General features: G+C 50.1%; 2 protein-coding genes across 5 annotated transcripts in view; one reads left to right on the top strand and one right to left on the bottom strand.

Annotated features, from left to right (window-relative positions):
* LOC116949460 (uncharacterized) overlaps positions 1-19,746 on the top strand; it is a 52,455-nt gene extending 32,709 nt beyond the window's left edge. For all 3 annotated transcript variants that reach the window (XM_032966832.2, XM_032966833.2, XM_032966831.2), the window contains exons 13-20: positions 10-96; positions 1,152-1,177; positions 1,486-1,540; positions 2,044-2,122; positions 5,349-5,505; positions 6,106-6,148; positions 16,555-16,586; positions 16,920-19,746. In XM_032966832.2, the coding sequence (XP_032822723.2) occupies positions 10-96; positions 1,152-1,177; positions 1,486-1,540; positions 2,044-2,122; positions 5,349-5,505; positions 6,106-6,148; positions 16,555-16,586; positions 16,920-16,927 (487 nt within the window). In that variant the 3' untranslated portion in view covers positions 16,928-19,746. The remainder of the gene's footprint in view (positions 1-9; positions 97-1,151; positions 1,178-1,485; positions 1,541-2,043; positions 2,123-5,348; positions 5,506-6,105; positions 6,149-16,554; positions 16,587-16,919) is intronic.
* A 120-nt stretch (positions 19,747-19,866) lies between these two features.
* Positions 19,867-27,291, bottom strand: part of LOC116949462 (sialate O-acetylesterase-like) — a 33,375-nt gene continuing 25,950 nt past the window's right edge. For both annotated transcript variants that reach the window (XM_032966835.2, XM_032966834.2), the window contains exons 10-11: positions 21,671-21,866; positions 19,867-21,326 (exon numbers count right to left, since the gene is read on the bottom strand). In XM_032966835.2, the coding sequence (XP_032822726.2) occupies positions 20,937-21,326; positions 21,671-21,866 (586 nt within the window). In that variant the 3' untranslated portion in view covers positions 19,867-20,936. The remainder of the gene's footprint in view (positions 21,327-21,670; positions 21,867-27,291) is intronic.

Below are 27,291 nucleotides of genomic sequence, written 5' to 3'. Positions count from 1 at the left end.
GATTGTGAGTGGTGGAAAGGGGAAGACCTGGAAAATCTTCAAAGGCATCAACCTGAGACGTGATAAGAAGAGAAGCGTAAAGAAACAGGAAGAGGAGTGAGACTCACTCACCTTCTCCACTCACCTACTCACTGCTCACCACTGACTCATCACTCACTACTTCCTCGCCATCCACTCACCACTCTCTCACTGCTCATCACTAACTCGCCACACCACCCACCACTCCATCACCACTAACATAGCACTCACTCACCACTCACACACTGCTCGTTCACAACTCACACACCAATCACTCACCACTCACACATTGCTCACTGTTGACTCACTGCTCACTCACTACTTACTGCTAACTCACAAATCAATCACCACTAACACACCACTCGCATACCACTCAATGTGTCCCTGTGTCTCAATGTGTTCCTATGTGTCCATGTGTCTCAATGTGCTTCTGGGTGTCTCAGTGTGTCCCACTCTGTGGCTGTGTTCCAATATTGGGAGTAGTAGCTACAAACCCGGTGACACGGGTTCCATTCTTCGATTATCTAAACCGGTCCTGGGCCTCCCCTAGGTTGACTCAACCTCAATGAGTACCTGGTGCAGTGTGTAATCATCCACACTGGGGAGACAAAGATGTCTGGACGTGGTGCTGGCCACCCACTCCCTTGTGTACCGCGTTGGCCTTCATAGGTGGTCGCTAACAACACTTGCCCCAAAACTCTGTTCAGGCTATATGGGGGATATACTTAGCTCTTTCGGTAAAGTCACGTTGAAGGGAAACAATAAAATAATAAAATATATATGAAACAATAAAAATTCTCACGACGTTTTGACCATAACACAAACGGTCATCATCAGGTGTTATGGTCGAAACGTCGTGATAATTTTTATAGTTTTTATATATATTTTATTATTTTATTGTTTCCCTTCAACGTGACTTTACCGAAAGAGCTAAGAATATGAATTACTGCAGTCACGAAAGCTTTAAATCAAAATTTATATGGGGGATCTTTGTCTTGTCTTGTTTCCCAATATGTCCCTGTGTCTCCATGTGTTTCTGTCTTCATTTCTTTATGTGTCCACTTGTCTCCCTGTGTTCTTGTGTCTCTGTGCCTTAATGTGTCTGTGTTTTGTTTCTTTATGTCTCCTCGCAGAAATCAAGACGTCCCTCCAGAAGACGGTGAGTGTCTCCTTGTCCCTGTGTCTCCAGGTCCCAATGTCTCTGTGTCTCGATGTGTCTTTGTCTCAAAGTGTCTCTCTGTGTATGTGTCTATGATCCGAGTTGGTCTCTCTTTGTCTCTGTCTCTCTTAGTCTCTGTGATTATCAAGATTAGATTTTGTGCTTTCATTTCTCCATATCCCCGTGTCTCTGTTTTTCTTCGTGTCTCCATGAATCTTTGTGTCCCCGTGTATCTTCATGTTTCTCCATGTCTCATAGTGGACGAGGTTCATGTTGTTGTGGCTGTGTCTCCGCGTGTCTCCATGTAGATGAGGTGTATGATGACGTGGAGACAGAGGCTCAGGATTCGCGTCTCTCAGTCAGGTGACACCACTCATTACTGCTTTTTGTGTTTAGTTATCCTTCCCCCGCACCTCCAATTAGCACGGTTGGCTACCTACGATGTGAAAGAAGTTCAACATATATACATACATTACACTCATAACAAAGACAAAGATCCCCCGTGTAGTCTCTTAACAGACTGTTGGGGCAAGTGCTGTTCGCAAGTAGCACCTATGAAGGCTGGCACGGCACACGAGGGGGTGGGTAACCCGCACCATGCCCGACCACCTTTGTCGACCTCGGGTAGGCCGAGGACCGGTTCAGATAATTGTCACTGGTGTTTGCCGTGAGGTGGGAATCGAATTCGTGTCGCCGGGTTTATAGTGCAGCACGCTAATTGCTGCACCACCGCTCCCCACTGCCACAAACACTCTGCAGAACAGGCTACACATACAGACACCTGAGATGGGAATCGAACCGAGGCTGTTCTTGGTGCGAGTGTCGCCACTGTGAGATGAGATGTGATGACGTTGCTGCTACTGCAGGAAGGAAGACAAGAAGGCAGAAGAGAAGATGAGAAAAATAAGAGAGCGGGAAGAGAGGGAGGCCCGGAAAAAGTTTAAGGTGATAGTCAAGTACATTTTATTTTTAATTGTTCTCTGGTATCTTTTTGAAATAAATCTGCCATACCAGGAACCATTACATCAAACACACAAAATAATACAGCAAACAATATTTTAGAAAGCATAACATTTAAAAAAATTCCATTTAAAGAGCATGAAACTATTCTTAAGTTCTTAAAATAATTCCCTACCACCATCACCACCATCCTCGCCACGACCGTCCCCGCATACCAGGTGTGGTTGCGAGTTGTTATTAAAAGCCGCATGGCCAGGAGTCGGAGCCATTCCTTGTTCACCTTGGGATGTGACATGGATCTACTCTGGTTCCCACATTATGAAACATCTTCGACCACGTAGTTCGAGAAACTTCCCATGGCTGTACTAGTGGAATTTCCATCTGGTAGAGATACAGTGAGGGAAAAAAGTATTTGATCCTCTGCTGATTTTGTACGTTTGCCCACTGACAAAGAAATGATCAGTCTATAATTTAAATGGTAGGTTTATTTGAACAGTGAGAGACAGAATAACAACAAACAAATCCAGAAAAACGCATGTAAAAAATGTTATAAATGTATTTGCATTTTAATGAGGGAAATAAGTACTTGACCCCTCTGCAAAACATGACTTAGTACTTGGTGGCAAAACCCTTCTTGGCAATTACAGAGGTCAGACGTTTCTTGTAGTTGGCCACCTGGTTTGCACACATCTCAGACGGGATTTTGTCCCACTCCTCTTTGCAGATATTCTCCAAGTCATTAAGGTTTCGAGGCTGACGTTTGGCAACTCGAACCTTCAGCTCCCTCCACAGATTTTCTATGGGATTAAGGTCTGGAGACTGGCTAGGCCACTCCAGGACCTTAATGTGCTTCTTCTTGAGCCACTCCTTTGTTGCCTTGGCCGTGTGTTTTGGGTCAGTCATGCTGGAATACCCATCCACAACCCATTTTCAATGCCCTGGCTGAGGGAAGGAGGTTCTCACCCAAGATTTGACGGTACATGGCCCCATCCATCGCCCCTTTGATGCAGTGAAGTTGTCCTGTCCCCTTAGCAGAAAAACACCCCCAAAGCATAATGTTTCCACCTCCATGTTTGACGGTGGGGATGGTGTTCTTGGGGTCATAGGCAGCATTCTTCCTCCTCCAAACACGGTGAGTTGAGTTGATGCCAAAGAGCTCCATTTTGGTCTCATCTGACCACAACACTTTCACCCAGTTGTCCTCTGAATCATTCAGATGTTCATTGCCAAACTTCAGACGGGCATATATATGTGCTTTCTTGAGCAGGGGGACCTTGCGGGCGCTGCAAGATTTCAGTCCTTCACGGCGTAGTGTGTTACCAATTGTTTTCTTGGTGACTATGGTCCCAGCTGCCTTGAGATCATTGACAACATCCTCCCGTGTAGTTCTGGGCTGATTCCTCATCGTTCCCATGATCATTGCAACTCCACGAGGTGAGATCTTGCATGGAGCCCCAGGCCGAGGGAGATTGACAGTTCTTTTGTGTTTCTTCCATTTGTGAATAATCGCACCAAATGTCACCTTCTCACCAAGCTGCTTGGCAATGGTCTTGTAGCCCATTCCAGTCTTGTGTAGGTCTACAATCTTGTCCCTGACATCCTTGGAGAGCTTTTTGATCTTGGCCAGGGTGGAGAGTTTGGAATCTGATTGATTGATTGCTTCTGTGGACAGGCGTCTTTTATGCAGGTAACAAGCTGACATTAGGAGCACTCCCTTTAAGAGTGTGCTCCTAATCTCAGCTCGTTACCTGTATAAAAGACACCTGGGAGCCATAAATCTTTCTGATTGAGAGGGGGTAAAATTCTTATTTCCTTCATTAAAATGCAAATCAATTTATAACATTTTTGACATGCGTTTTTCTTTATTTTGTTGTTATTCTGTCTCTCACTGTTCAAATAAACATACCATTAAAATTATAGACTGATCATTTCTTTGTCAGTGGGCAACGTACAAAATCAGCAGGGGATCAAATACTTTTTTCCCTCGATGTACAATGGGAGGCTGATCGATGCCCGGGTGGGGTCAAGGGATGGCCCCACCCGGGCATACCATGTTCATCAGCATACCATGTTTTGTATGCTGATCATCTGGTGATTACTGCCACTCTGAGAAGGAGTTGGAGGTTCTGCTGCTGGACCTGGAGTGTTCCACTAAAAGGTGGGGCCTTACCATCAGTCGCACCAAAACTAAGCACCTGCTTGGGTATTTTGTGACATCCAATAATCCACCCCCTCAACTCCCAATGAGCGATGGGGCAGTTGCGGAGAGTGTATAATGTTTTCCTTACGTGGGCAGTGTGTTTATAACCAACTCCACTTTGGCAGCAGAGGTGTCACTCTGAATCAGCAGAGCAGCATTATCTTTCATCAGCTGTGTAACGTTGTGTGGAATCTACCGAGTATGTCACTCCACACGAAGCTCCAGGTCTTCTCGGACAGTTATGCCCTCCCTTCGCTATACTTGCACAACGTTGAAACCTCTAATGGAACAGCTGCGGCAATTAGAAACGTAGGCTGGCCTGCGTATGATCCATCTTGGGTTTAACCAGGCTGCATTGTGTGAGGAGCTCACAAATTCTTGAAAGATCTGAACAAATTCCCGTCAGTGAGCTCCGGCAGGTGAGGCTGCATTGGCTGGATCATGTAGCCCACATGCCGAGCCACCACATGCTCAAGCAACTTGTGTTTGGCCAGATAGAGGGGCTGAACAGGCATGGCATGGGCTGGAGAAGAGATGGACTGAGAGGATGTGGAGCTGAGCGGACTTGCCGAAGACTGGTAACCAAACGGTGTCAAGATTGGCCTCTATGTAGGAGGGTTGTGACAGACGCTTCTGGGAAATTGGAGGCAGTTGCCCTCCAGCTACAGCGACACAACAACGAATGGAGTGCAGTGCAGCGTGTTGGCAAAGTAGGGGGCACAGGTGGTGAATCTGTCAGACATCTCAGTCAACCCGTGGCAACTGGATCTGTCCCGTGACCTCCTGTCAGTGAGCCTTTTACACTTCACGTGGCCTTGGAGTGCACCTGGCGTGGCACAAGCGCCGTGGTGACATCACGACCCACCACTTAGTGGTGATCGGCGTTTGTTGTTGTGGTAGTTATAGTAGTTGTGATGCTGGTGATTATAGTGATTGTTGTGGTTATAGTGGATCGTGTGGTGATTATAATAGTTGTTGTGGTGGTTACAGTTGTGGTGGTTGTGGTTGCAGCTTTCTGGCGACCTCCCCACACTCTCCGTGGTCTCGCTGCTCCGTGACCTCCGACCCTTGGGGCGCCTCGACCTCTCGGGATCAAAAGGCGACACCTTTGACCTCGTGCAAAACACGGATGAGATGCGGGCACTGTGCCGCAACCGCCTGGGAAAATGTGAGCATGCAATCACACGCAACCACGAACAAATGCACGCCACCACAAGCAATCACAAAGAATCGCGAATAACCACACGTAACCACGACCAACACTCGAGCAACCACACAAGTGCTGCTTGCTTGAGGACACACTTGCGGTCGTTGCGAGTGATTGGTATTCAGCAAAGGAAGAGACAGTGACACTAACTCTCTGTCACTGAGAGAGTCAAAGTGACCCCAAGTAGCGTCGCTGTGGAGAATATACGCACCATGACCGATGCACATACAGGGCTGAGTCCGCTTTCCATGTCCGTCACTCCGCATGACAAAAACATGGGGCGTTCTTTACACATCTCGTCAGCCGCATGGCCTTCTGGGAGTGAATTAATTTGGCAGCATTTATTCAGCACAGGCAAAAATCTTCAGAAGAGGCTGCTGTTTGGCAGTTGCGGTTGAACCACAGCAGAGTTTCCCGAAGTGCGGAAATGAGTGATGAAGTTTGACACAAATCACGTTTAAGTGCATGAAGCCACGAGAAATCATACGCAATTACGAGTAATCACAAGCAATCAAGCAGAGGCAGTACCTCAACGTTGACCCTGTGTTTCCGTGTCTCCAGATGGGTATATTCCCAGAGAGCATTTATCTCAACCGGACCAAGAGTGAGAAGCACAACAACCACAACCAAAGCAACCACAATCGCTACAAGCAGCGCATCCACAATGACCAGACATAAACGCAGCAGCAACCAAAAGCACCATCACAACCACCATCGATACAATAACTGCAACCATGGATACAATAACTATAACCAATGTTAATACGACCACAACAATCACAAACAAACACAGCCCTCGAGGCTGCTCAGTTTCACTTGATACAAGGAGACACTCTTAATGGGATTGAAGGGGAGTCAGACAAGGAGACACTCTCACTTGGATTGAAGGGGAGTCAGACAAAGATATACTCACTAGGATTGAAGGGGAGTCAGACAAGGAGACACTCTCACTGGGATTGAAGAGGAGTCAGACAAGGAGATACTGGGATTGAAGGGGAGTCAGACAAGGAGACACTCACTGGGATTGAAGAGGAGTCAGACAAGGAGATACTGGGATTGAAGGGGAGTCAGACGAGGAGATACTCACTGGGATTGAAGGTCAGTCAGACAAGGAGACACTCACTGGGATTGAAGGGGAGTCAGACAAGGAGACACTCACTGGGATTGAAGGGGAGTCAGACAAGGAGATACTCACTGGGATTGAAGGGGAGTCAGACAAGGAGATACTGGGATTGAAGGGGAGTCAGACAAGGAGACACTCACTGGGATTGAAGGGGAGTCAGACAAGGAGACACTCTCACTGGGATTGAAGGGGAGTCAGACAAGGAGATACTCACTGGGATTGAAGGGGAGACAGACAAGGAGACACTCTCACTGGGATTGAAGGGGAGTCAGACAAGGAGACACTCACTGGGATTGAAGGGGAGTCAGATAAGGAGACACTCTCACTTGGATTGAAGGGGAGTCAGACAAAGAGATACTCACTGGGATTGAAGGGGAGTCAGACAAGGAGACACTCTCACTGGGATTGAAGAGGAGTCAGACAAGGAGATACTGGGATTGAAGGGGAGTCAGACAAGGAGACACTCACTGGGATTGAAGGGGAGTCAGACAAGGAGACACTCACTGGGATTGAAGGGGAGTCAGACAAGGAGATACTCACTGGGATTGAAGGGGAGACAGACAAGGAGACACTCTCACTGGGATTGAAGGGGAGTCAGACAAGGAGATACTCACTGGGATTGAAGGGGAGTCAGATAAGGAGACACTCTCACTTGGATTGAAGGGGAGTCAGACAAAGAGATACTCACTGGGATTGAAGGGGAGTCAGACAAGGAGACACTCTCACTGGGATTGAAGAGGAGTCAGACAAGGAGATACTGGGATTGAAGGGGAGTCAGACAAGGAGACACTCACTGGGATTGAAGAGGAGTCAGACAAGGAGATACTGGGATTGAAGGGGAGTCAGACGAGGAGATACTCACTGGGATTGAAGGTCAGTCAGACAAGGAGACACTCACTGGGATTGAAGGGGAGTCAGACAAGGAGACACTCACTGGGATTGAAGGGGAGTCAGACAAGGAGATACTCACTGGGATTGAAGGGGAGTCAGACAAGGAGATACTGGGATTGAAGGGGAGTCAGACAAGGAGACACTCACTGGGATTGAAGGGGAGTCAGACAAGGAGACACTCTCACTGGGATTGAAGGGGAGTCAGACAAGGAGATACTCACTGGGATTGAAGGGGAGACAGACAAGGAGACACTCTCACTGGGATTGAAGGGGAGTCAGACAAGGAGACACTCACTGGGATTGAAGGGGAGTCAGATAAGGAGACACTCTCACTTGGATTGAAGGGGAGTCAGACAAAGAGATACTCACTGGGATTGAAGGGGAGTCAGACAAGGAGACACTCTCACTGGGATTGAAGAGGAGTCAGACAAGGAGATACTGGGATTGAAGGGGAGTCAGACAAGGAGACACTCACTGGGATTGAAGGGGAGTCAGACAAGGAGACACTCACTGGGATTGAAGGGGAGTCAGACAAGGAGATACTCACTGGGATTGAAGGGGAGACAGACAAGGAGACACTCTCACTGGGATTGAAGGGGAGTCAGACAAGGAGACACTCACTGGGATTGAAGGGGAGTCAGATAAGGAGACACTCTCACTTGGATTGAAGGGGAGTCAGACAAAGAGATACTCACTGGGATTGAAGGGGAGTCAGACAAGGAGACACTCTCACTGGGATTGAAGAGGAGTCAGACAAGGAGATACTGGGATTGAAGGAGAGTCAGACGAGGAGATACTCACTTGGATTGAAGGGGAGTCAGACAAAGAGTACTCACTGGGATTGAAGGGGAGTCAGACAAGGAGACACTCTCACTGGGATTGAAGAGGAGTCAGACAAGGAGATACTGGGATTGAAGGGGAGTCAGACGAGGAGATACTCACTGGGATTGAAGGGGAGTCAGACAAGGAGACACTCACTGGGATTGAAGGGGAGTCAGACAAGGAGACACTCACTGGGATTGAAGGGGAGTCAGACAAGGAGACACTCACTGGGATTGAAGGGGAGTCAGACAAGGAGACACTCACTGGGATTGAAGGGGAGTCAGATAAGGAGATACTCACTGGGATTGAAGGGGAGTCAGACAAGGAGACACTCACTGGGATTGAAGGGGAGTCAGACAAGGAGACACTCTCACTGGGATTGAAGGGGAGTCAGACAAGGAGATACTCACTGGGATTGAAGGGGAGTCAGACAAGGAGATACTCACTGGGATTGAAGGGGAGTCAGACAAGGAGACACTCACTGGGATTGAAGGGGAGTCAGACAAGGAGATACTCACTGGGATTGAAGGGGAGTCAGACAAGGAGATACTCACTGGGATTGAAGGGGAGTCAGACAAGGAGATACTCACTGGGATTGAAGGGGAGTCAGACAAGGAGATACTCACTGGGATTGAAGGGGAGACAGACAAGGAGACACTCTCACTGGGATTGAAGGGGAGTCAGACAGGGAGACACTCACTGGGATTGAAGGGGAGTCAGATAAGGAGACACTCACTGGGATTGAAGGGGAGTCAGACAAGGAGACACTCACTGGGATTGAAGGGGAGTCAGACAAGGAGACACTCTCACTGGGATTGAAGGGGAGTCAGACAAGGAGATACTCACTGGGATTGAAGGGGAGACAGACAAGGAGACACTCTCACTGGGATTGAAGGGGAGTCAGACAAGGAGACACTCACTGGGATTGAAGGGGAGTCAGATAAGGAGACACTCTCACTTGGATTGAAGGGGAGTCAGACAAAGAGATACTCACTGGGATTGAAGGGGAGTCAGACAAGGAGACACTCTCACTGGGATTGAAGAGGAGTCAGACAAGGAGATACTGGGATTGAAGGGGAGTCAGACAAGGAGACACTCACTGGGATTGAAGGGGAGTCAGACAAGGAGACACTCACTGGGATTGAAGGGGAGTCAGACAAGGAGATACTCACTGGGATTGAAGGGGAGACAGACAAGGAGACACTCTCACTGGGATTGAAGGGGAGTCAGACAAGGAGACACTCACTGGGATTGAAGGGGAGTCAGATAAGGAGACACTCTCACTTGGATTGAAGGGGAGTCAGACAAAGAGATACTCACTGGGATTGAAGGGGAGTCAGACAAGGAGACACTCTCACTGGGATTGAAGAGGAGTCAGACAAGGAGATACTGGGATTGAAGGAGAGTCAGACGAGGAGATACTCACTTGGATTGAAGGGGAGTCAGACAAAGAGTACTCACTGGGATTGAAGGGGAGTCAGACAAGGAGACACTCTCACTGGGATTGAAGAGGAGTCAGACAAGGAGATACTGGGATTGAAGGGGAGTCAGACGAGGAGATACTCACTGGGATTGAAGGGGAGTCAGACAAGGAGACACTCACTGGGATTGAAGGGGAGTCAGACAAGGAGACACTCACTGGGATTGAAGGGGAGTCAGACAAGGAGACACTCACTGGGATTGAAGGGGAGTCAGACAAGGAGACACTCACTGGGATTGAAGGGGAGTCAGATAAGGAGATACTCACTGGGATTGAAGGGGAGTCAGACAAGGAGACACTCACTGGGATTGAAGGGGAGTCAGACAAGGAGACACTCTCACTGGGATTGAAGGGGAGTCAGACAAGGAGATACTCACTGGGATTGAAGGGGAGTCAGACAAGGAGATACTCACTGGGATTGAAGGGGAGTCAGACAAGGAGACACTCACTGGGATTGAAGGGGAGTCAGACAAGGAGATACTCACTGGGATTGAAGGGGAGTCAGACAAGGAGATACTCACTGGGATTGAAGGGGAGTCAGACAAGGAGATACTCACTGGGATTGAAGGGGAGTCAGACAAGGAGATACTCACTGGGATTGAAGGGGAGACAGACAAGGAGACACTCTCACTGGGATTGAAGGGGAGTCAGACAGGGAGACACTCACTGGGATTGAAGGGGAGTCAGATAAGGAGACACTCACTGGGATTGAAGGGGAGTCAGACAAGGAGATACTCAGTGGGATTGAAGGGGAGTCAGACAAGGAGACACTGGGGTGGAAGGGGATTCAGACAAGGAGATACTCACTGGGATTGAAGGGGAGTCAGACAAGGAGATACTCACTGGGATTGAAGGGGAGTCGGACAAGGAGATACTCACTGGGATTGAAAGGGAGTCAGACAAGGAGATACTCACTGGGATTGAAGGGGAGACAGACAAGGAGACACTCTCACTGGGATTGAAGGGGAGTCAGACAAGGAGACACTCACTGGGATTGAAGGGGAGTCAGATAAGGAGACACTCACTGGGATTGAAGGGGAGTCAGACAAGGAGATAGTCAGTGGGATTGAAGGGGAGTCAGACAAGGAACACTCTCACTGGGATTGAAGGGGAGTCAGACAAGGAGATACTCACTGGGATTGAAGGGGAGTCAGACAAGGAGACACTCACTGGGATTGAAGGGGAGTCAGATAAGGAGACACTCACTGGGATTGAAGGGGAGTCAGACAAGGAGATAGTCAGTGGGATTGAAGGGGAGTCAGACAAGGAGACACTCTCACTGGGATTGAAGGGGAGTCAGACAAGGAGATACTCACTGGGATTGAAGGGGAGACAGACAAGGAGACACTCTCACTGGGATTGAAGGGGAGTCAGACAAGGAGACACTCACTGGGATTGAAGGGGAGTCAGATAAGGAGATACTCACTGGGATTGAAGGGGAGTCAGACAAGGAGATACTCAGTGGGATTGAAGGGGAGTCAGACAAGGAGACACTGGGGTGGAAGGGGAGTCAGACAAGGAGATACTCACTGGGATTGAAGGGGAGTCAGACAAGGAGATACTCAGTGGGATTGAAGGGGAGTCAGACAAGGAGACACTCACTGGGATTGAAGGGGAGACAGACAAGGAGACACTCTCACTGGGATTGAAGGGGAGTCAGACAAGGAGACACTCACTGGGATTGAAGGGGAGTCAGATAAGGAGACACTCTCACTGGGATTGAAGGGGAGTCAGACAAGGAGACACTCACTGGGATTGAAGGGGAGTCAGATAAGGAGACACTCACTGGGATGGAAGGGGAGTCAGACAAGGAGATACTCAGTGGGATTGAAGGGGAGTCAGACAAGGAGACACTGGGGTGGAAGGGGATTCAGACAAGGAGATACTCACTGGGATTGAAGGGGAGTCAGACAAGGAGATACTCAATGGGATTGAAGGGGAGTCAGACAAGGAGACACTCACTGGGGTTGAAGGGGAGTCAGACAAGGAGATACTCACTGGGATTGAATGGGAGTCAGACAAGGAGATACTCACTGGGATTGAAGGGGAGTCAGACAAGGAGATACTCACTGGGATTGAAGGGGATTCAGACAAGGAGATACTCACTGGGATTGAAGGGGAGACAGACAAGGAGACACTCTCACTGGGATTGAAGGGGAGTCAGACAAGGAGACACTCACTGGGATTGAAGGGGAGTCAGATAAGGAGACACTCACTGGGATTGAAGGGGAGTCAGACAAGTAGATACTCAGTGGGATTGAAGGGGAGTCAGACAAGGAGACACTGGGGTGGAAGGGGAGTCAGACAAGGAGATACTCACTGGGATTGAAGGGGAGTCAGACAAGGAGATACTCAGTGGGATTGAAGGGGAGTCAGACAAGGAGACACTCACTGGGGTTGAAGGGGAGTCAGACAAGGAGATACTCACTGGGATTGAATGGGAGTCAGACAAGGAGATACTCACTGGGATTGAAGGGGAGTCAGACAAGGAGACACTCTCACTGGGATTGAAAGGGAGTCAGACAAGGAGATACTCACTGGGATTGAAGGGGAGTCAGACAAGGAGATACTCACTGGGATTGAAGGGGAGTCAGACAAGGAGATACTCACTGGGATTGAAAGGGAGTCAGACAAGGAGATACTCACTGGGATTGAAGGGGAGACAGACAAGGAGACACTTTCACTGGGATTGAAGGGGAGTCAGACAAGGAGACACTCACTGGGATTGAAGGGGAGTCAGATAAGGAGATACTCACTGGGATTGAAGGGGAGTCAGACAAGGAGATACTCAGTGGGATTGAAGGGGAGTCAGACAAGGAGACACTGGGGTGGAAGGGGAGTCAGACAAGGAGATACTCACTGGGATTGAAGGGGAGTCAGACAAGGAGATACTCAGTGGGATTGAAGGGGAGTCAGACAAGGAGACACTCACTGGGATTGAAGGGGAGACAGACAAGGAGACACTCTCACTGGGATTGAAGGGGAGTCAGACAAGGAGACACTCACTGGGATTGAAGGGGAGTCAGATAAGGAGACACTCACTGGGATGGAAGGGGAGTCAGACAAGGAGATACTCAGTGGGATTGAAGGGGAGTCAGACAAGGAGACACTGGGGTGGAAGGGGATTCAGACAAGGAGATACTCACTGGGATTGAAGGGGAGTCAGACAAGGAGATACTCAATGGGATTGAAGGGGAGTCAGACAAGGAGACACTCACTGGGGTTGAAGGGGAGTCAGACAAGGAGATACTCACTGGGATTGAATGGGAGTCAGACAAGGAGATACTCACTGGGATTGAAGGGGAGTCAGACAAGGAGATACTCACTGGGATTGAAGGGGATTCAGACAAGGAGATACTCACTGGGATTGAAGGGGAGACAGACAAGGAGACACTCTCACTGGGATTGAAGGGGAGTCAGACAAGGAGACACTCACTGGGATTGAAGGGGAGTCAGATAAGGAGACACTCACTGGGATTGAAGGGGAGTCAGACAAGTAGATACTCAGTGGGATTGAAGGGGAGTCAGACAAGGAGACACTGGGGTGGAAGGGGAGTCAGACAAGGAGATACTCACTGGGATTGAAGGGGAGTCAGACAAGGAGATACTCAGTGGGATTGAAGGGGAGTCAGACAAGGAGACACTCACTGGGGTTGAAGGGGAGTCAGACAAGGAGATACTCACTGGGATTGAATGGGAGTCAGACAAGGAGATACTCACTGGGATTGAAGGGGAGTCAGACAAGGAGACACTCTCACTGGGATTGAAAGGGAGTCAGACAAGGAGATACTCACTGGGATTGAAGGGGAGTCAGACAAGGAGATACTCACTGGGATTGAAGGGGAGTCAGACAAGGAGATACTCACTGGGATTGAAAGGGAGTCAGACAAGGAGATACTCACTGGGATTGAAGGGGAGACAGACAAGGAGACACTTTCACTGGGATTGAAGGGGAGTCAGACAAGGAGACACTCACTGGGATTGAAGGGGAGTCAGACAAGGAGACACTCTCACTGGGATTGAAGGGGAGTCAGACAAGGAGATACTCACTGGGATTGAAGGGGAGTCAGACAAGGAGATACTCACTGGGATTGAAGGGGAGTCAGACAAGGAGATACTCACTGGGATTGAAGGGGAGACAGACAAGGAGACACACTCACTGGAATTGAAGGGGAGTCAGACAAGGAGATACTCACTGGGATTGAAGGGGAGTCAGACAAGGAGATACTCACTGGGATTGAAGGGGAGTCAGACAAGGAGATACTCACTGGGATTGAAGGGGATTCAGACAAGGAGATACTCACTGGGATTGAAGGGGAGACAGACAAGGAGACACTCTCACTGGGATTAAAGGGGAGTCAGACAAGGAGACACTCACTGGGATTGAAGGGGAGTCAGATAAGGAGACACTCACTGGGATTGAAGGGGAGTCAGACAAGGAGATACTCAGTGGGATTGAAGGGGAGTCAGACAAGGAGACACTGGGGTGGAAGGGGAGTCAGACAAGGAGATACTCACTGGGATTGAAGGGGAGTCAGACAAGGAGATACTCAGTGGGATTGAAGGGGAGTCAGACAAGGAGACACTCACTGGGGTTGAAGGGGAGTCAGACAAGGAGATACTCACTGGGATTGAATAGGAGTCAGACAAGGAGATACTCACTGGGATTGAAGGGGAGTCAGACAAGGAGACACTCTCACTGGGATTGAAGGGGAGTCAGACAAGGAGATACTCACTGGGATTGAAGGGGAGTCAGACAAGGAGATACTCACTGGGATTGAAGGGGAGTCAGACAAGGAGATACTCACTGGGATTGAAGGGGAGTCAGACAAGGAGATACTCACTGGGATTGAAGGGGAGACAGACAAGGAGACACTCTCACTGGGATTGAAGGGGAGTCAGACAAGGAGACACTCACTGGGATTGAAGGGGAGTCAGATAAGGAGACACTCACTGGGATTGAAGGGGAGTCAGACAAGGAGATACTCAGTGGGATTGAAGGGGAGTCAGACAAGGAGACACTGGGGTGGAAGGGGAGTCATACAAGGAGATACTCACTGGGATTGAAGGGGAGTCAGACAAGGAGATACTCAGTGGGATTGAAGGGGAGTCAGACAAGGAGACACTCACTGGGGTTGAAGGGGAGTCAGACAAGGAGATACTCACTGGGATTGAAGGGGAGTCAGACAAGGAGATACTCACTGGGATTGAAGGGGAGTCAGACAAGGAGATACTCAGTGGGATTGAAGGGGAGTCAGACAAGGAAACTCTCTGTGGGGTTGAAGGGGAGTCAGACAAGGAGATACTCACTGGGATTGAAGGGGAGTCAGACAAGGAGATACTCACTGAGATTGAAGGGGAGTCAGACAAGGAGATACTCACTGGGATTGAAAGGGAGTCAGACAAGGAGATACTCAGTGGGATTGAAGGGGAGTCAGACAAGGAGACACTCTCACTGGGATTGAAGGGGAGTCAGACAAGGAGATACTCACTGGGATTGAAGGGGAGTCAGACAAGGAGATACTCACTGGGATTGAAGGGGAGTCAGACAAGGAGATACTCACTGGGATTGAAGGGGATTCAGACAAGGAGATACTCACTGGGATTGAAGGGGAGACAGACAAGGAGACACTCTCACTGGGATTGAAGGGGAGTCAGACAAGGAGACACTCACTGGGATTGAAGGCGAGTCAGATAAGGAGACACTCACTGGGATTGAAGGGGAGTCAGACAAGGAGATACTCAGTGGGATTGAAGGGGAGTCAGACAAGGAGACACTGGGGTGGAAGGGGAGTCAGACAAGGAGATACTCACTGGGATTGAAGGGGAGTCAGACAAAGAGATACTCAGTGGGATTGAAGGGGAGTCAGACAAGGAGACACTCACTGGGGTTGAAGGGGAGTCAGACAAGGAGATACTCACTGGGATTGAATAGGAGTCAGACAAGGAGATACTCACTGGGATTGAAGGGGAGTCAGACAAGGTGACACTCTCACTGGGATTGAAGGGGAGTCAGACAAGGAGATACTCACTGGGATTGAAGGGGAGTCAGACAAGGAGATACTCACTGGGATTGAAGGGGAGTCAGGCAAGGAGATACTCACTGGGATTGAAGGGGAGTCAGACAAGGAGATACTCACTGGGATTGAAGGGGAGTCAGACAAGGAGACACTCACTGGGATTGAAGGGGAGTCAGATAAGGAGACACTCACTGGGATTGAAGGGGAGTCAGACAAGGAGATACTCAGTGGGATTGAAGGGGAGTCAGACAAGGAGACACTGGGGTGGAAGGGGAGTCATACAAGGAGATACTCACTGGGATTGAAGGGGAGTCAGACAAGGAGATACTCAGTGGGATTGAAGGGGAGTCAGACAAGGAGACACTCACTGGGGTTGAAGGGGAGTCAGACAAGGAGATACTCACTGGGATTGAAGGGCAGTCAGACAAGGAGATACTCACTGGGATTGAAGGGGAGTCAGACAAGGAGATACTCAGTGGGATTGAAGGGGAGTCAGACAAGGAAACTGTCTGTGGGGTTGAAGGGGAGTCAGACAAGGAGATACTCACTGGGATTGAAGGGGAGTCAGACAAGGAGATACTCACTGAGATTGAAGGGGAGTCAGACAAGCAAACTCTCTGTGGGATTGGGCGTTATGGACAAGTACAAACTGGCCTTCCTGTTTTTTATTGCAGGGACTCTGACATCTACGACAATTTGGATGAAGGTGAAATTATCATCATCATCATCAATAAACCCGTCACTACCATCAATCACCATTTCTATTACCACCTCCATCACTACTACCATCATAACCAACACCACCATCATTATCAGCATCATCATCATCACCACCATAACTATCACATTCACCACCACTAACATCAACATCACCACCACCATCGTCATCACCATAATCGCCATCACCATAATTACCACGGATTAGCACGGTTGGCTACATACAGTGCAAAAAAGTTCAACATACATACACCATCATCATCACCAATACCAATTTCACCTCCACCCTCACTCTCACTTTTTGATGGCGTTTCCTTTGCAGATCCTTGATCTTTGCTTTGATGTCATCGAGGTCCGTCATGGACAGCTTCTCCAATGATCGCGTCACTGCATTCTCAGCACTGCTCTTTGAATGATGTGTGGGACTGGGCAACTTCTCGGTCGACTCAATCAAACCTAGAAGCTACTATACATGACATACACATTGTATACACACTCCGATGTTTGTATGAGGCTACAGTGAGGGAAACAAGTATTTGATCCCCTGCTGATTTTGTACGTTTGCCCACTGACAAAGAAATGATCAGTCTATAATTTTAATGGTAGGTTTATTTGAACAGTGAGAGACAGAATAACAACAAAAATCCAGAAAAACGCATGTCAAAAATGTTATAAATTGATTTGCATTTTAATGAGGGAAATAAGTATTTGACCCCTCTGCAAAACATGACTTAGTACTTGGTGGCAATACCCTTGTTGGCAATTACAGAGGTCAGACGTTTCTTGTAGTTGGCCACCAGATTTGCACACATCTCAGGCGGGATTTTGTCCCACTCCTCTTTGCAGATATTCTCCAAGTCATTAAGGTTTCGAGGCTGACGTTTGGCAACTCGAACCTTCAGCTCCCTCCACAGATTTTCTATGGGATTAAGGTCTGGAGACTGGCTAGGCCACTCCAGGACCTTAATGTGCTTCTTCTTGAGCCAATCCTTTGTTGCCTTGGCCGTGTGTTTTGGGTCATTGTCATGCTGGAATACCCATCCACGACCCATTTTAAATGTCCTGGCTGAGGGAAGGAGGTTCTCACCCAAGATTTGACGGTACATGGCCCCGTCCATCGTCCCTTTGATGCGGTGAAGTTGTCTTGTCCCCTTAGCAGAAATACACCCCCAAAGCATAATGTTTCCACCTCCATGTTTGACGGTGGGGATGGTGTTCTTGGGGTCATAGGAGCTCTTTGATGCCAAAGAGCTCCATTTTGGTCTCATCTGACCACAACACTTTCACCCAGTTGTCCTCTGAATCATTCAGATGTTCATTGCCAAACGTCAGACGGGCATGTATATCTTCTTTCTTGAGCAGGGGGATCTTGCGGGCGCTGCATGATTTCAGTCCTTCACGGCATAGTGTGTTACCAATTGTTTTCTTGGTGACTATGGTCCCAGCTGCCTTGAGATCATTGACAAGATCCTCCCGTGTAGTTCTGGGCTGATTCCTCACCGTTCTCATGATCATTGCAACTCCACGAGGTGAGATCTTGCATGGAGCCCCAGGCCGAGGGGGATTGACAGTTATTTTGTGTTTCTTCCATTTGCGAATAATCGCACCAACTGTTGTCACCTTCTCACCGAGCTGTTTGGCAATGGTCTTGTAGCCCATTCCAGCCTTGTGTAGGTCTACAATCTTGTCCCTGATATCCTTGGAGAGCTTTTTGGTCTTGGCCATGGTGGAGAGTTTGGAATCTGATTGATTGATTGCTTCTGTGGACAGGTGTCTTTTATACAGATAACAAGCTGAGATTAGGAGTACTCCCTTTAAGAGTGTGCTCCTAATCTCAGCTCGTTACCTGTATAAAAGACACCTGGGAGCCAGAAATCTTTCTGATTGAGAGGGGGTCAAATACCTATTTCCCTCATTAAAATGCAAATCAATTTATAACATTTTTGACATGCGTTTTTCTGGATTTTTTTATGTTATTCTGTCTCTAACTGTTCAAATAAACCTATCATTAAAATTATAGACTGATCATTTCTTTGTCAGTGGGGAAACGTACAAAATCAGCAGGGGATCAAATACTTTTTTCCCTCACTGTAGGTGCAGACACACAAAACATATAATCAGGCATTGTCAGTCCACTGCTGGATGAGGGGCTCCCAAATCCAGTGCCGTGTGCCACTGCCTGGCAATGCAACGATCCATCTAGCTCCGAGTATACATGTCAGTTTAAAATGCTCCATCTCCAAGATAGGTGTCCCTCCTTTGGCTGCCATTTCTTTACCAGTGTCGACCACAGGACATCTTCTTTTCCGGCCGTGACGAATCCTGCCCAAGCCCATTTGCTTCTCATAACAGTTGACGTGATGTCTCTAACCTTAGGTGTTTTCTCTATTCCACGTTTCCCTCTCCTTTCTCTCAGTGTAATTCTGAGGAGGCACACCTCCCCATACGTCTGTGCACCCTTCAGTTTTTGTTCCATTTCCTATACGAGTGTCCATGTTTTTGATCCGTACGTCATAGCGGGTAATGTGTAACAAATGAAATCCATCTTCTCTCGGCATTGCCTCGTTGTGTGGGAGAGACAGGGGCAGGGTGCAGTCACCCAACTCTTGAAGATGTCCTGGAACCAAAGATGACCCCTCCATGTGAACCCAGCCATGCATTAACACTTCTCACCTTTCTGACGATTATGAATGTGACATCGCTGTGAAACTAACTTTGACAATCTAAGTTTCGATTTAAAGCTTTCGTGACTGCAATGATTCATCTTCTTTGGTTCTTTCGGTAAAGTCACGTAGAATGAGAATAAAATAATAAATTGATAAAATAAAATAACACAATAATATTCTCACGACGTTTCGGCCACAACACAAGCGGCCTTCATCAGGTGAAGGGGCAAGACTATCTGGTAGGACAGCGCTGGAGTGCGCTGTCCTACCAGACAGTCTCGCCCCTTCACCTGATGAAGGCCGCTTGTGTTGTGGCCGAAACGTCGTGAGAATATTATTGTGTTATTTTATTTTATCAATTTATTATTTTATTCTCATTCTACGTGACTTTACCAAAAGAACCAAAGAAGATTTGACAATCTAATTTATCCAAATGTTTTATGGAATTTACTGTGAACTCTGTAGTAAATTCTTTACTAACAATTGCGTCAGTGTCTTTAAGCCATGTAATTTTGTTTCATTTTCATTATAAGGTCGGACTATGTGCTCTTAATTTAGGGTTCATGAGTTTGGGTTAGAGTGTATGGTTAAGTGTGAGGTTTAGTGGTTGATGTTTAGTGGTTTGTGGTTAGGGGTAAGGTGTTGTGTTTAGTGTTAAGGTTAGAGCGTTTTAGAGTTAGCTCTTAAGGTTAGGGATGGGTTGGGTTAGAGGGTTAGGGTTTAAGATTATGGGTATTGGTTATAAATATTTCTGGTTGTGATCTGTGGAAGGGGATGAAACCTGCTACACACTCAGCCATCCACCTACTCATTTATTTACCAAATCAGTAAACCACAAACTGCTTGCCCACTCACGCACCTAACAGAGTTGCCACATGTCTGGATATTGGCATGTGTTCGGGCGACAGGAATTTATTTATACTGACACTAGCTTTACGACCCGGCTTCGACCGGGACTTGGATTCACCACTCCCGACCGCCTTTGTCTTCCCAGTGGTGATGTTGACACACCACACCAGTTACTCGTTTGAGGCTGAGTCGACCTAGGGGATGCCCAGGACCGGTTAAAATAATCATCACCGGTGGTGGCCGTGAGCGGGAATCGAACTCGGGTCGCCGGGTTCGTAGCGCAGCGCGCTAACCATAGGTACACATACACGCGCTTGCTGCAGACACACAACTTTCAGGGTGCGTACGGCAGTAAATGACTGAAATAATAAAGCAATGCTGCGCGAAGAACGGCTTAGACCTGCAACACATTTGTATTTCACTTTACCCGCGATCAGCAGGCACACTGTTTCGCTTCCGCACACGGGTCACATGCCAGATGTGACGTCACTGCTGCTCACTTGCCGTGCAAAAAATATATGCATTATTGACCCCCCCCCCAAAAAAAAATACAAAAGTGTATTTAACAATTTTTTGCATGGAGTACAGTCTAGAAAGTACCCACATGGCAAATTTCAAGTTTGTTGCATGTTGGAAAGTACGCTAAACATTTTGAAAAGACACACAATCACAAATTTCCCTTTTAGATTTGGTCCTGGTATTGTGGAATTTAATTCTGGTATACTCTGTAGTGTTGACCTAGCAATATGTATTACAGTCTTGGTCTCTGAGAAAGGTGGTGACCCAAGCTGGGGTCCCGCAAACTCCACCGGAGGAGGGACAGCTTAGATGCCATGGCATAAACCCACCGACATGACCATTGTGAACCCCACCAATGCGGCCATTATTAGCCCCCCAACATGGCCATTATGGGCCCCATCAACACAGCCGTTAGGAACCCCCCCGATACTGCCGATGTAAACCCCCTCCGACGCCAACGGCACGGCCTTTATGAAGGGGGGTGCTGGTAGTGCGGTGGGCCCCACTCCATAGAGAGCACATGCGTGGAGTTCGCACGGCCAGTTGGACCAAGCGTAACGGACGGACGTCACGGGCCTGCTGGTGTTGATGCAGGTGGAGATGTTGAGGAAGACACTCTGGGCTTGTACAGAGAGGATTGGGGCTTGGTGCCAATCTCGGTCGAGACACTGACCGAGGACTTTGGAACAGCAGATCTGTGATGAAGAAGAGATGAGAGAGAAGGGGGAGAGAAGGGGGAGAGGAGGGAAGGGGAGGGGAAAAGAGGGTAGTGGTTCAGAGAGGAGATGGGTGGAGGGAGAGTAGAGGAGAGAGAAAGAGGAGAGATTATGATTATACAATGATGAGAAAACGCGTAGCAGGATAATGTGGAGTGAACTGCAGTTGAACAATAGACAATCTGTATTCGTACTGGAAGTAGAGAAAAGTACACAAATAATTAAATTCAAAATATAGTGATACATGAAAACAAAGGTATCGGAAACTGATAATGCTATAATTGATATTGTATCGTATGGCATCATGGAACATGACCTCTGACCTGAAATTCGCCCCACCCGCCATTGCGGTGGCTCAGCGTCTGTCCATATCTGATGACAAGCGTCTGGGTTGTGAGGTTCACAGTGGCCGATTCTGGGAAGGGCCCCTGGAATATGGAGGAACTGTCATTGTAGGCAACGGCCATCGCACCCAGCAGCAGACGGGAGGCAACCTTCTCCTTGTAGCGTGGGTGGATCCTGTACAGAGAGATACATTATATACTACACTGCTCTACACAACTATACACTATACAACATTATATTCTACATTTCTGTACACTAAACCATATTATATACTACACTACATTACACTCTATACTACAATACACAACAATACATAATCTACACTATATTTTATACTACACAACTGTATACTGCACGACATAATATTCTACATTACTGTACACTCCACTACATTATATACTGCACTACTATACAATAGATTATATACAAGTATCCCTTGATTTATGAACGTTCGGTTTACGAAATTTCGTGTTGACGCAATTGAAAAATTATCGACACTTTCAAATAACACAAGCAAATTTGTGGGTGAACGAAATTTCACATGGCACACGCCATCATTGTCGGCAGCTCCTGTTTTCCGTGGGGACAGAGATCAAACTCTCTGCAGAAAAATCGCAAATTTTAAGAGATTTTCTGAGATCGGCTAATTCCGCTGTCAGAGATAATTGCTGAAGTGGAATCAGCAGTTAGACATCTCCCACAATCAAGCTGAGATTACTAGGCATGAGGTTGCCAAAATGATTGAGAACAATAGATTTCCAAGAACACATTAATTTCAGTGAGACAATAGCTTTAAGAGAATTGAGAGCAAATAAAGATATCCAAATTCTTGCTGCTTATAAGGGCCAATCAACTGTTGTGATGCTCCGAGAGGATTACGATATTAAATCAAAGATTTGCTTGATGAAGGTACCTACCTTCAAATTAGACGAGACCCAACCAACACCTTGGAGCGTAAAATAACGGCAATCATTGCCAAGTCATCAATTCCCAAGCAAGAGCAATACCTGATCAAATCAAGGGCGTAAAACCACCAAGACTTTATGGGATATAAAAAATTCACAAACCTGATGTACCATTAAGACCCATAGTACGATAGACTCTGCTACATATGTAAAGGAGAGCCGACACAAGGATCGCAGGGGGTTCGGTGTTTATTCCTCTTCTGTCATCCACACCTCTCACCAGCCGTCTCTCAATCTCGTTCCCACCCCAGGCCCCCTCTCCCCACCAGTTCTCTCCTTATATCTCTTTGATTACCCCTCCCCCTTCTGTCACCGTCCCACCAACCCTCCTATTGGTGGGAATCCTTCCCCTGACACCCCTACATCACCCCCCCCCCCCGGAGAAAAAAAAAAGTCCTCGGTTCTGTCTACCCCATGGCCCATTTAAGTCTCCCCACGAGCCTCCCCCCCCTGACAGTGACGACTGTCCTTAACCCCCCACAACCATACAATCCAATACAACAAAATCAATTAACCAGTCCGCCCGGTTCTCTACTGACGCAGTAGCGCTGCTCCGCTGATGAAAGCACGTGACTACCGTAGGCGATAACCACCTCCCGACTGTGCTGGACTTGCGACAAGACACTGCCGATGCCTGCATCACTGGTGTCCGTGTCCAGGATAAAGGGGAGGCTAAAATCCGGAAAGGCCAATGGTGGTGCATCTGTCAGACGTGAGCGCAGCTGCTGGAATGCCTCTTCTTCCAGAGGGCTCCAATAAAACCTCTGGATCTTCGCCGTCAACACGTGTAAGGGCTTCGCAATGGTTGCGAAGTTGGGTACAAACCGGCGGTAGTAGGACATGAACCCCACAAACCTGCGAACCTCTGGAACCGTCGTGGGAACAGCCCAGGCCCTCACGGAGGCCGTCTTTTCAGGGTCTGTAGCCACTCCAGACTCACTGACGACATGGCCCAAGTAGCATACTGACGACTACATAAGGTGGCACTTCAACGGCTTGAGCGTTCCGGAACCGCAGGAATACCTGACGTAATCGGTCGATGTGTTCCTCGAATGATCGGCTGAAGACAATGACGTCATACAGGTAGATGAGGCACGTTTTCCATTGCAGGCCTGCAAAGGCCAACTCTATTAAGCGTTGGAACGTCGCCGGTGCAGTCTGGAGGCCCATAGGCAGGCAGTTGAACTCGAACAGGCCCTGTGGTGTCCGGAACGCTGTTTTAGGCCGGGAGTCCGCGTCTAGTGAGACCTGCCAGAATCCGGACAATAAATCCAGCGTACTGAAAAATGTTGCTCCTGCCAGTGCATCCAGTGAGTCGTCGATACGTGGTAGGGGATATGCGTCGGCAAGTGTGACGGCATTGAGGCGTCGGAAGTCCACGCAGAATCTCAGTGACCCATCTGACTTCTTGACAAGGACCACCGGTGCCCCCCAGGGGCTCAAGGATAGAGAAATTATGTTGACCCGCAGCATCTCCTGCACTGCTTGTTGAATGTGCCCTTTTTCCATTAGGCTCATTCTATATGTGTTTTGGCGCAGGGGTGCTGCGTCTCCCGTGTTTATGCTGTGCTGCGACAGATTTATGCGTCCTATGTCGAACGGTCCCCGGCTGAACACGTCCGAGAATTCATGCAATAACGAGTGCAGCTGGTGTTTCTGGTCGGGCGGCTATCCCGGCTCAGGCCCCGCCAGCTGGTCCATCCACGAGTCGGCCCCCCTGTCCTCGGACTGGCTGATGCTTCCTTCAAGCTTGGGCTCCATCCCGGGGGCTCCTAGTGACAAGGGACTAACGTGGGCCAGAAACGTTCCCGCCTGCACCGTCGCTGCTCTGTTAGAGGTGTTCAGCACCTGAATGAACAGATGCTGGTTCCTCTGGACAATGGTTTCGGCCCCCACCAGTGCATGGCGATCCGTGGCGGCTGACGCCGGAGACACCAGGATGGGTGAGTCCGGCCGATCAGTCACGAGGGAGGACCGATATCGCAGCAGAATCAGCATCTGGGCTGCCGGGGGAATGGAGACAGACTCGCTGACTAGAGCCTGCACGTAGGGTACCCCCAGGCCGGCCCCCTCCGCCTTTAGGAAAAGGAGATGAGTTCCCTGGACTTCCACCCACCCATTGGCCAGATCGATTTTCATTGGTATCCGCCGCAGAAAGTCCGTCCCCAACAGGCAGGGTACGTGCAACGTTGCTGAGACAAGGATGGGTCCTGCTACCGAAAGCTGCCCAATCTGTATCGGGGCTTCAACCTGGCCCAGGAAGCCCATGCTGCCTCCATTTGCTGCAATGAACGTCGTCTTGACGGGAACTAAAGGCCGGTTTTTATCCGGCAGCATCTCGTGCATGGTGCTCGGGATGATCGTGGCTGATGCCCCCATGTCAACCAAGATGCGTGCCGACACTCCCGCGATTTCACCGACCAGGACCGAGGTTCCTGATGTGGCTGCTACCACCCGCCTTGCCAGCTTCCTCCATTGTGAGTCCGGCCACTGACCAGGCGGCGGCTCACTATCCTGCGGTGCATGGTGAGATGACGGGGGATGGATGTGGATGGGCTGAAGATGAGGTTCCCCCCTTTTGAGTGTGTTGCAGCAGGGTGAATGCGCCCTTGATACGTGGTGTGGGCTTCCCCCTGGGGTGCGGGCTTGGCTCCCCATGTGGTGCGAATTTCCCCCTTTTTGTGATGTAGGATGGGCCCCCCTGGTGGTGTGGGGCAGCCCCCCCTTTCCCGTAAGCCCACCCCTTCTCCCCTCCCCTTCCTTTGTCGTGGGGGCGTGGGCCCTCTTTATGGTGTGGCCCCCCTGGTGCTGTCTCCCTCCGCCGCGTTGCGAGGGCGAGGCGGTGCGTGAAACTGCTCCACGGCGCACCGGCAATTGTGTGTGCTGTCTAAGCCCCGGCACCGTTGCCCCTGGCGATTCCCCGGCGTCGCCGGTAAATAGTGACGTCACCTCCGGCCGTGACGCCACCTCCAGTCGCAAGCCCCGGCGCGAGTCCCGGCATTGTCCCCGGCCCTGGCGCGAGCCCCGGTGCGAGCTCCGGCACGAGCCCCGGCCCCGGCGCGATCTCCTTCCCTCGACCAGGATGGTTGAGCCCTGGGCCCGACACCGACGGCGCCCACCCCGAGGAAGCCCCCTGTGAGGTCGCGGCGTCGGGCGTGTGTATTTCCGGGCTGGCGTCACTTGCCTAGTGGCTGTCGGGGTTTGGCCCAGGCGGGTTCCAGGTGGCATTGGCTGCCTCTGGCTCCGTGCGGCACCCCCTCGCCACGTGGCCCTCTCGACCATAACGGTGGCAGACCCACGGGGCGTTCCGTCGGGGTGGCTCGGCGCGGTACTGTAGAGGCGGCTGCCAGCGGTGCGGCGGCTAGTCGCGCCCCTGGTCTCTCTGCTCCGCCAGCCCCCGGATCGCCACGTAGACCTCCCGCAGCGATGGCTCCGGCTCAGACGCTGGAGGTCCGCTCCCAGCTACCACATCGGCAGCCTGCGGCGACGGTGCAGGTTCAGCGGTTGGCAGCGCTGGTCCCAATAGCGTCGCGGTAACGACCCGGCTGCTCCCCCCGCCGCGCCAGCCACCTGGCCCACGAGCAGCGCCCGGACCATGACCTGTTCATGGGCTTGTAGGATCCGGGCGGCCCACAGCGAGGTGCGTTCCTCCAGCGTCACCACCGGCATCACAACGCCGGCTTGGCAAGCGTAGGCGATGAGGTGCTCGACCACGAGGTTCTCGAGCGCTTCTTCATCCAGGCGAGGGAAAGCCCTCCTCGCCAACATGAGCAGTGCATCCCTGTAGGCTAAAGGGGACTCTCGAGCCCCCCGCTGACGGTCCTGGAACCGTCTAAAGGCGCCCTCAGCTGGGCAGTAGATTTCTCCCAACGCCTCGTAGGCCGCCTGTAACGTTGTCTTGCTGCGTCAGGGAAGAGAGTTGTAAGAGGCGAGCGCATCGTCGTCCAGAACGGATGGCAACGCTCGTAGTGCCTCTTCGTCTGACCACTCGAGGGCGTGGAAGGCAGCCTTGAATCGGCGGACAAACGCCTCCCAATCCCCTCCTTCGGCCACGAATTTCTCGACGGCCCCAAGCCGGGGCGGCCGTCCTGCCACCTGCTCCCCGTGTTGGGTGTTTAGCCCTGGCGGTTTTGGCGGGAGCGGCGGCGGCTAGCGTGACGAGGCTGGTTGCGGTTCCCGCCCGGCTGGCTGGTCGGCCTCCAGGTCCCGTGGGCCCTCCTCCTATGGTACGTGTGGGAGTGGGGGTCCCGGTGCCGGCGGGCCCCCCATAGGGAGCCGCCGTAGCAGCTCCTGGAGTGCCCTCTCCACGCGGGCCATGCAGTCCTCCATGGGGTCCTCCCTGGGGTCCGGGACCCCTACTGCTGTTCCTGGTAGCGTGCCCCCTTGTTGCCCTGGATGTGGAGGATCCCTGGCCCCTGCTCCCTCCTCTGTTGGCTCCCTTCCGCGGGGATTCTTCTTCATAGCCATTATGAATCCCACCGCTGCCACCAGATGTAAAGGAGAGCCGACACAAGGGTTGCAGGCGGTTCGGTGTTTATTCCTCTTCTGTCATCCACACCTCTCTCCAGCCATCTCTCAATCTCGTTCCCACCCCAGGCCCCCACTTCCCGCCAGTTCTCTCCTTATATCTCCTC

This window comes from Petromyzon marinus, chromosome 36, assembly GCF_048934315.1.
Source record: "Petromyzon marinus isolate PM22_M1 ecotype Great Lakes invasive population chromosome 36, UKy_Petmar_22M1.pri1.0, whole genome shotgun sequence".
Taxonomy (NCBI): Eukaryota; Metazoa; Chordata; class Hyperoartia; order Petromyzontiformes; family Petromyzontidae; genus Petromyzon; species Petromyzon marinus.
This window is presented reverse-complemented; position numbering and strand designations above follow the sequence as displayed.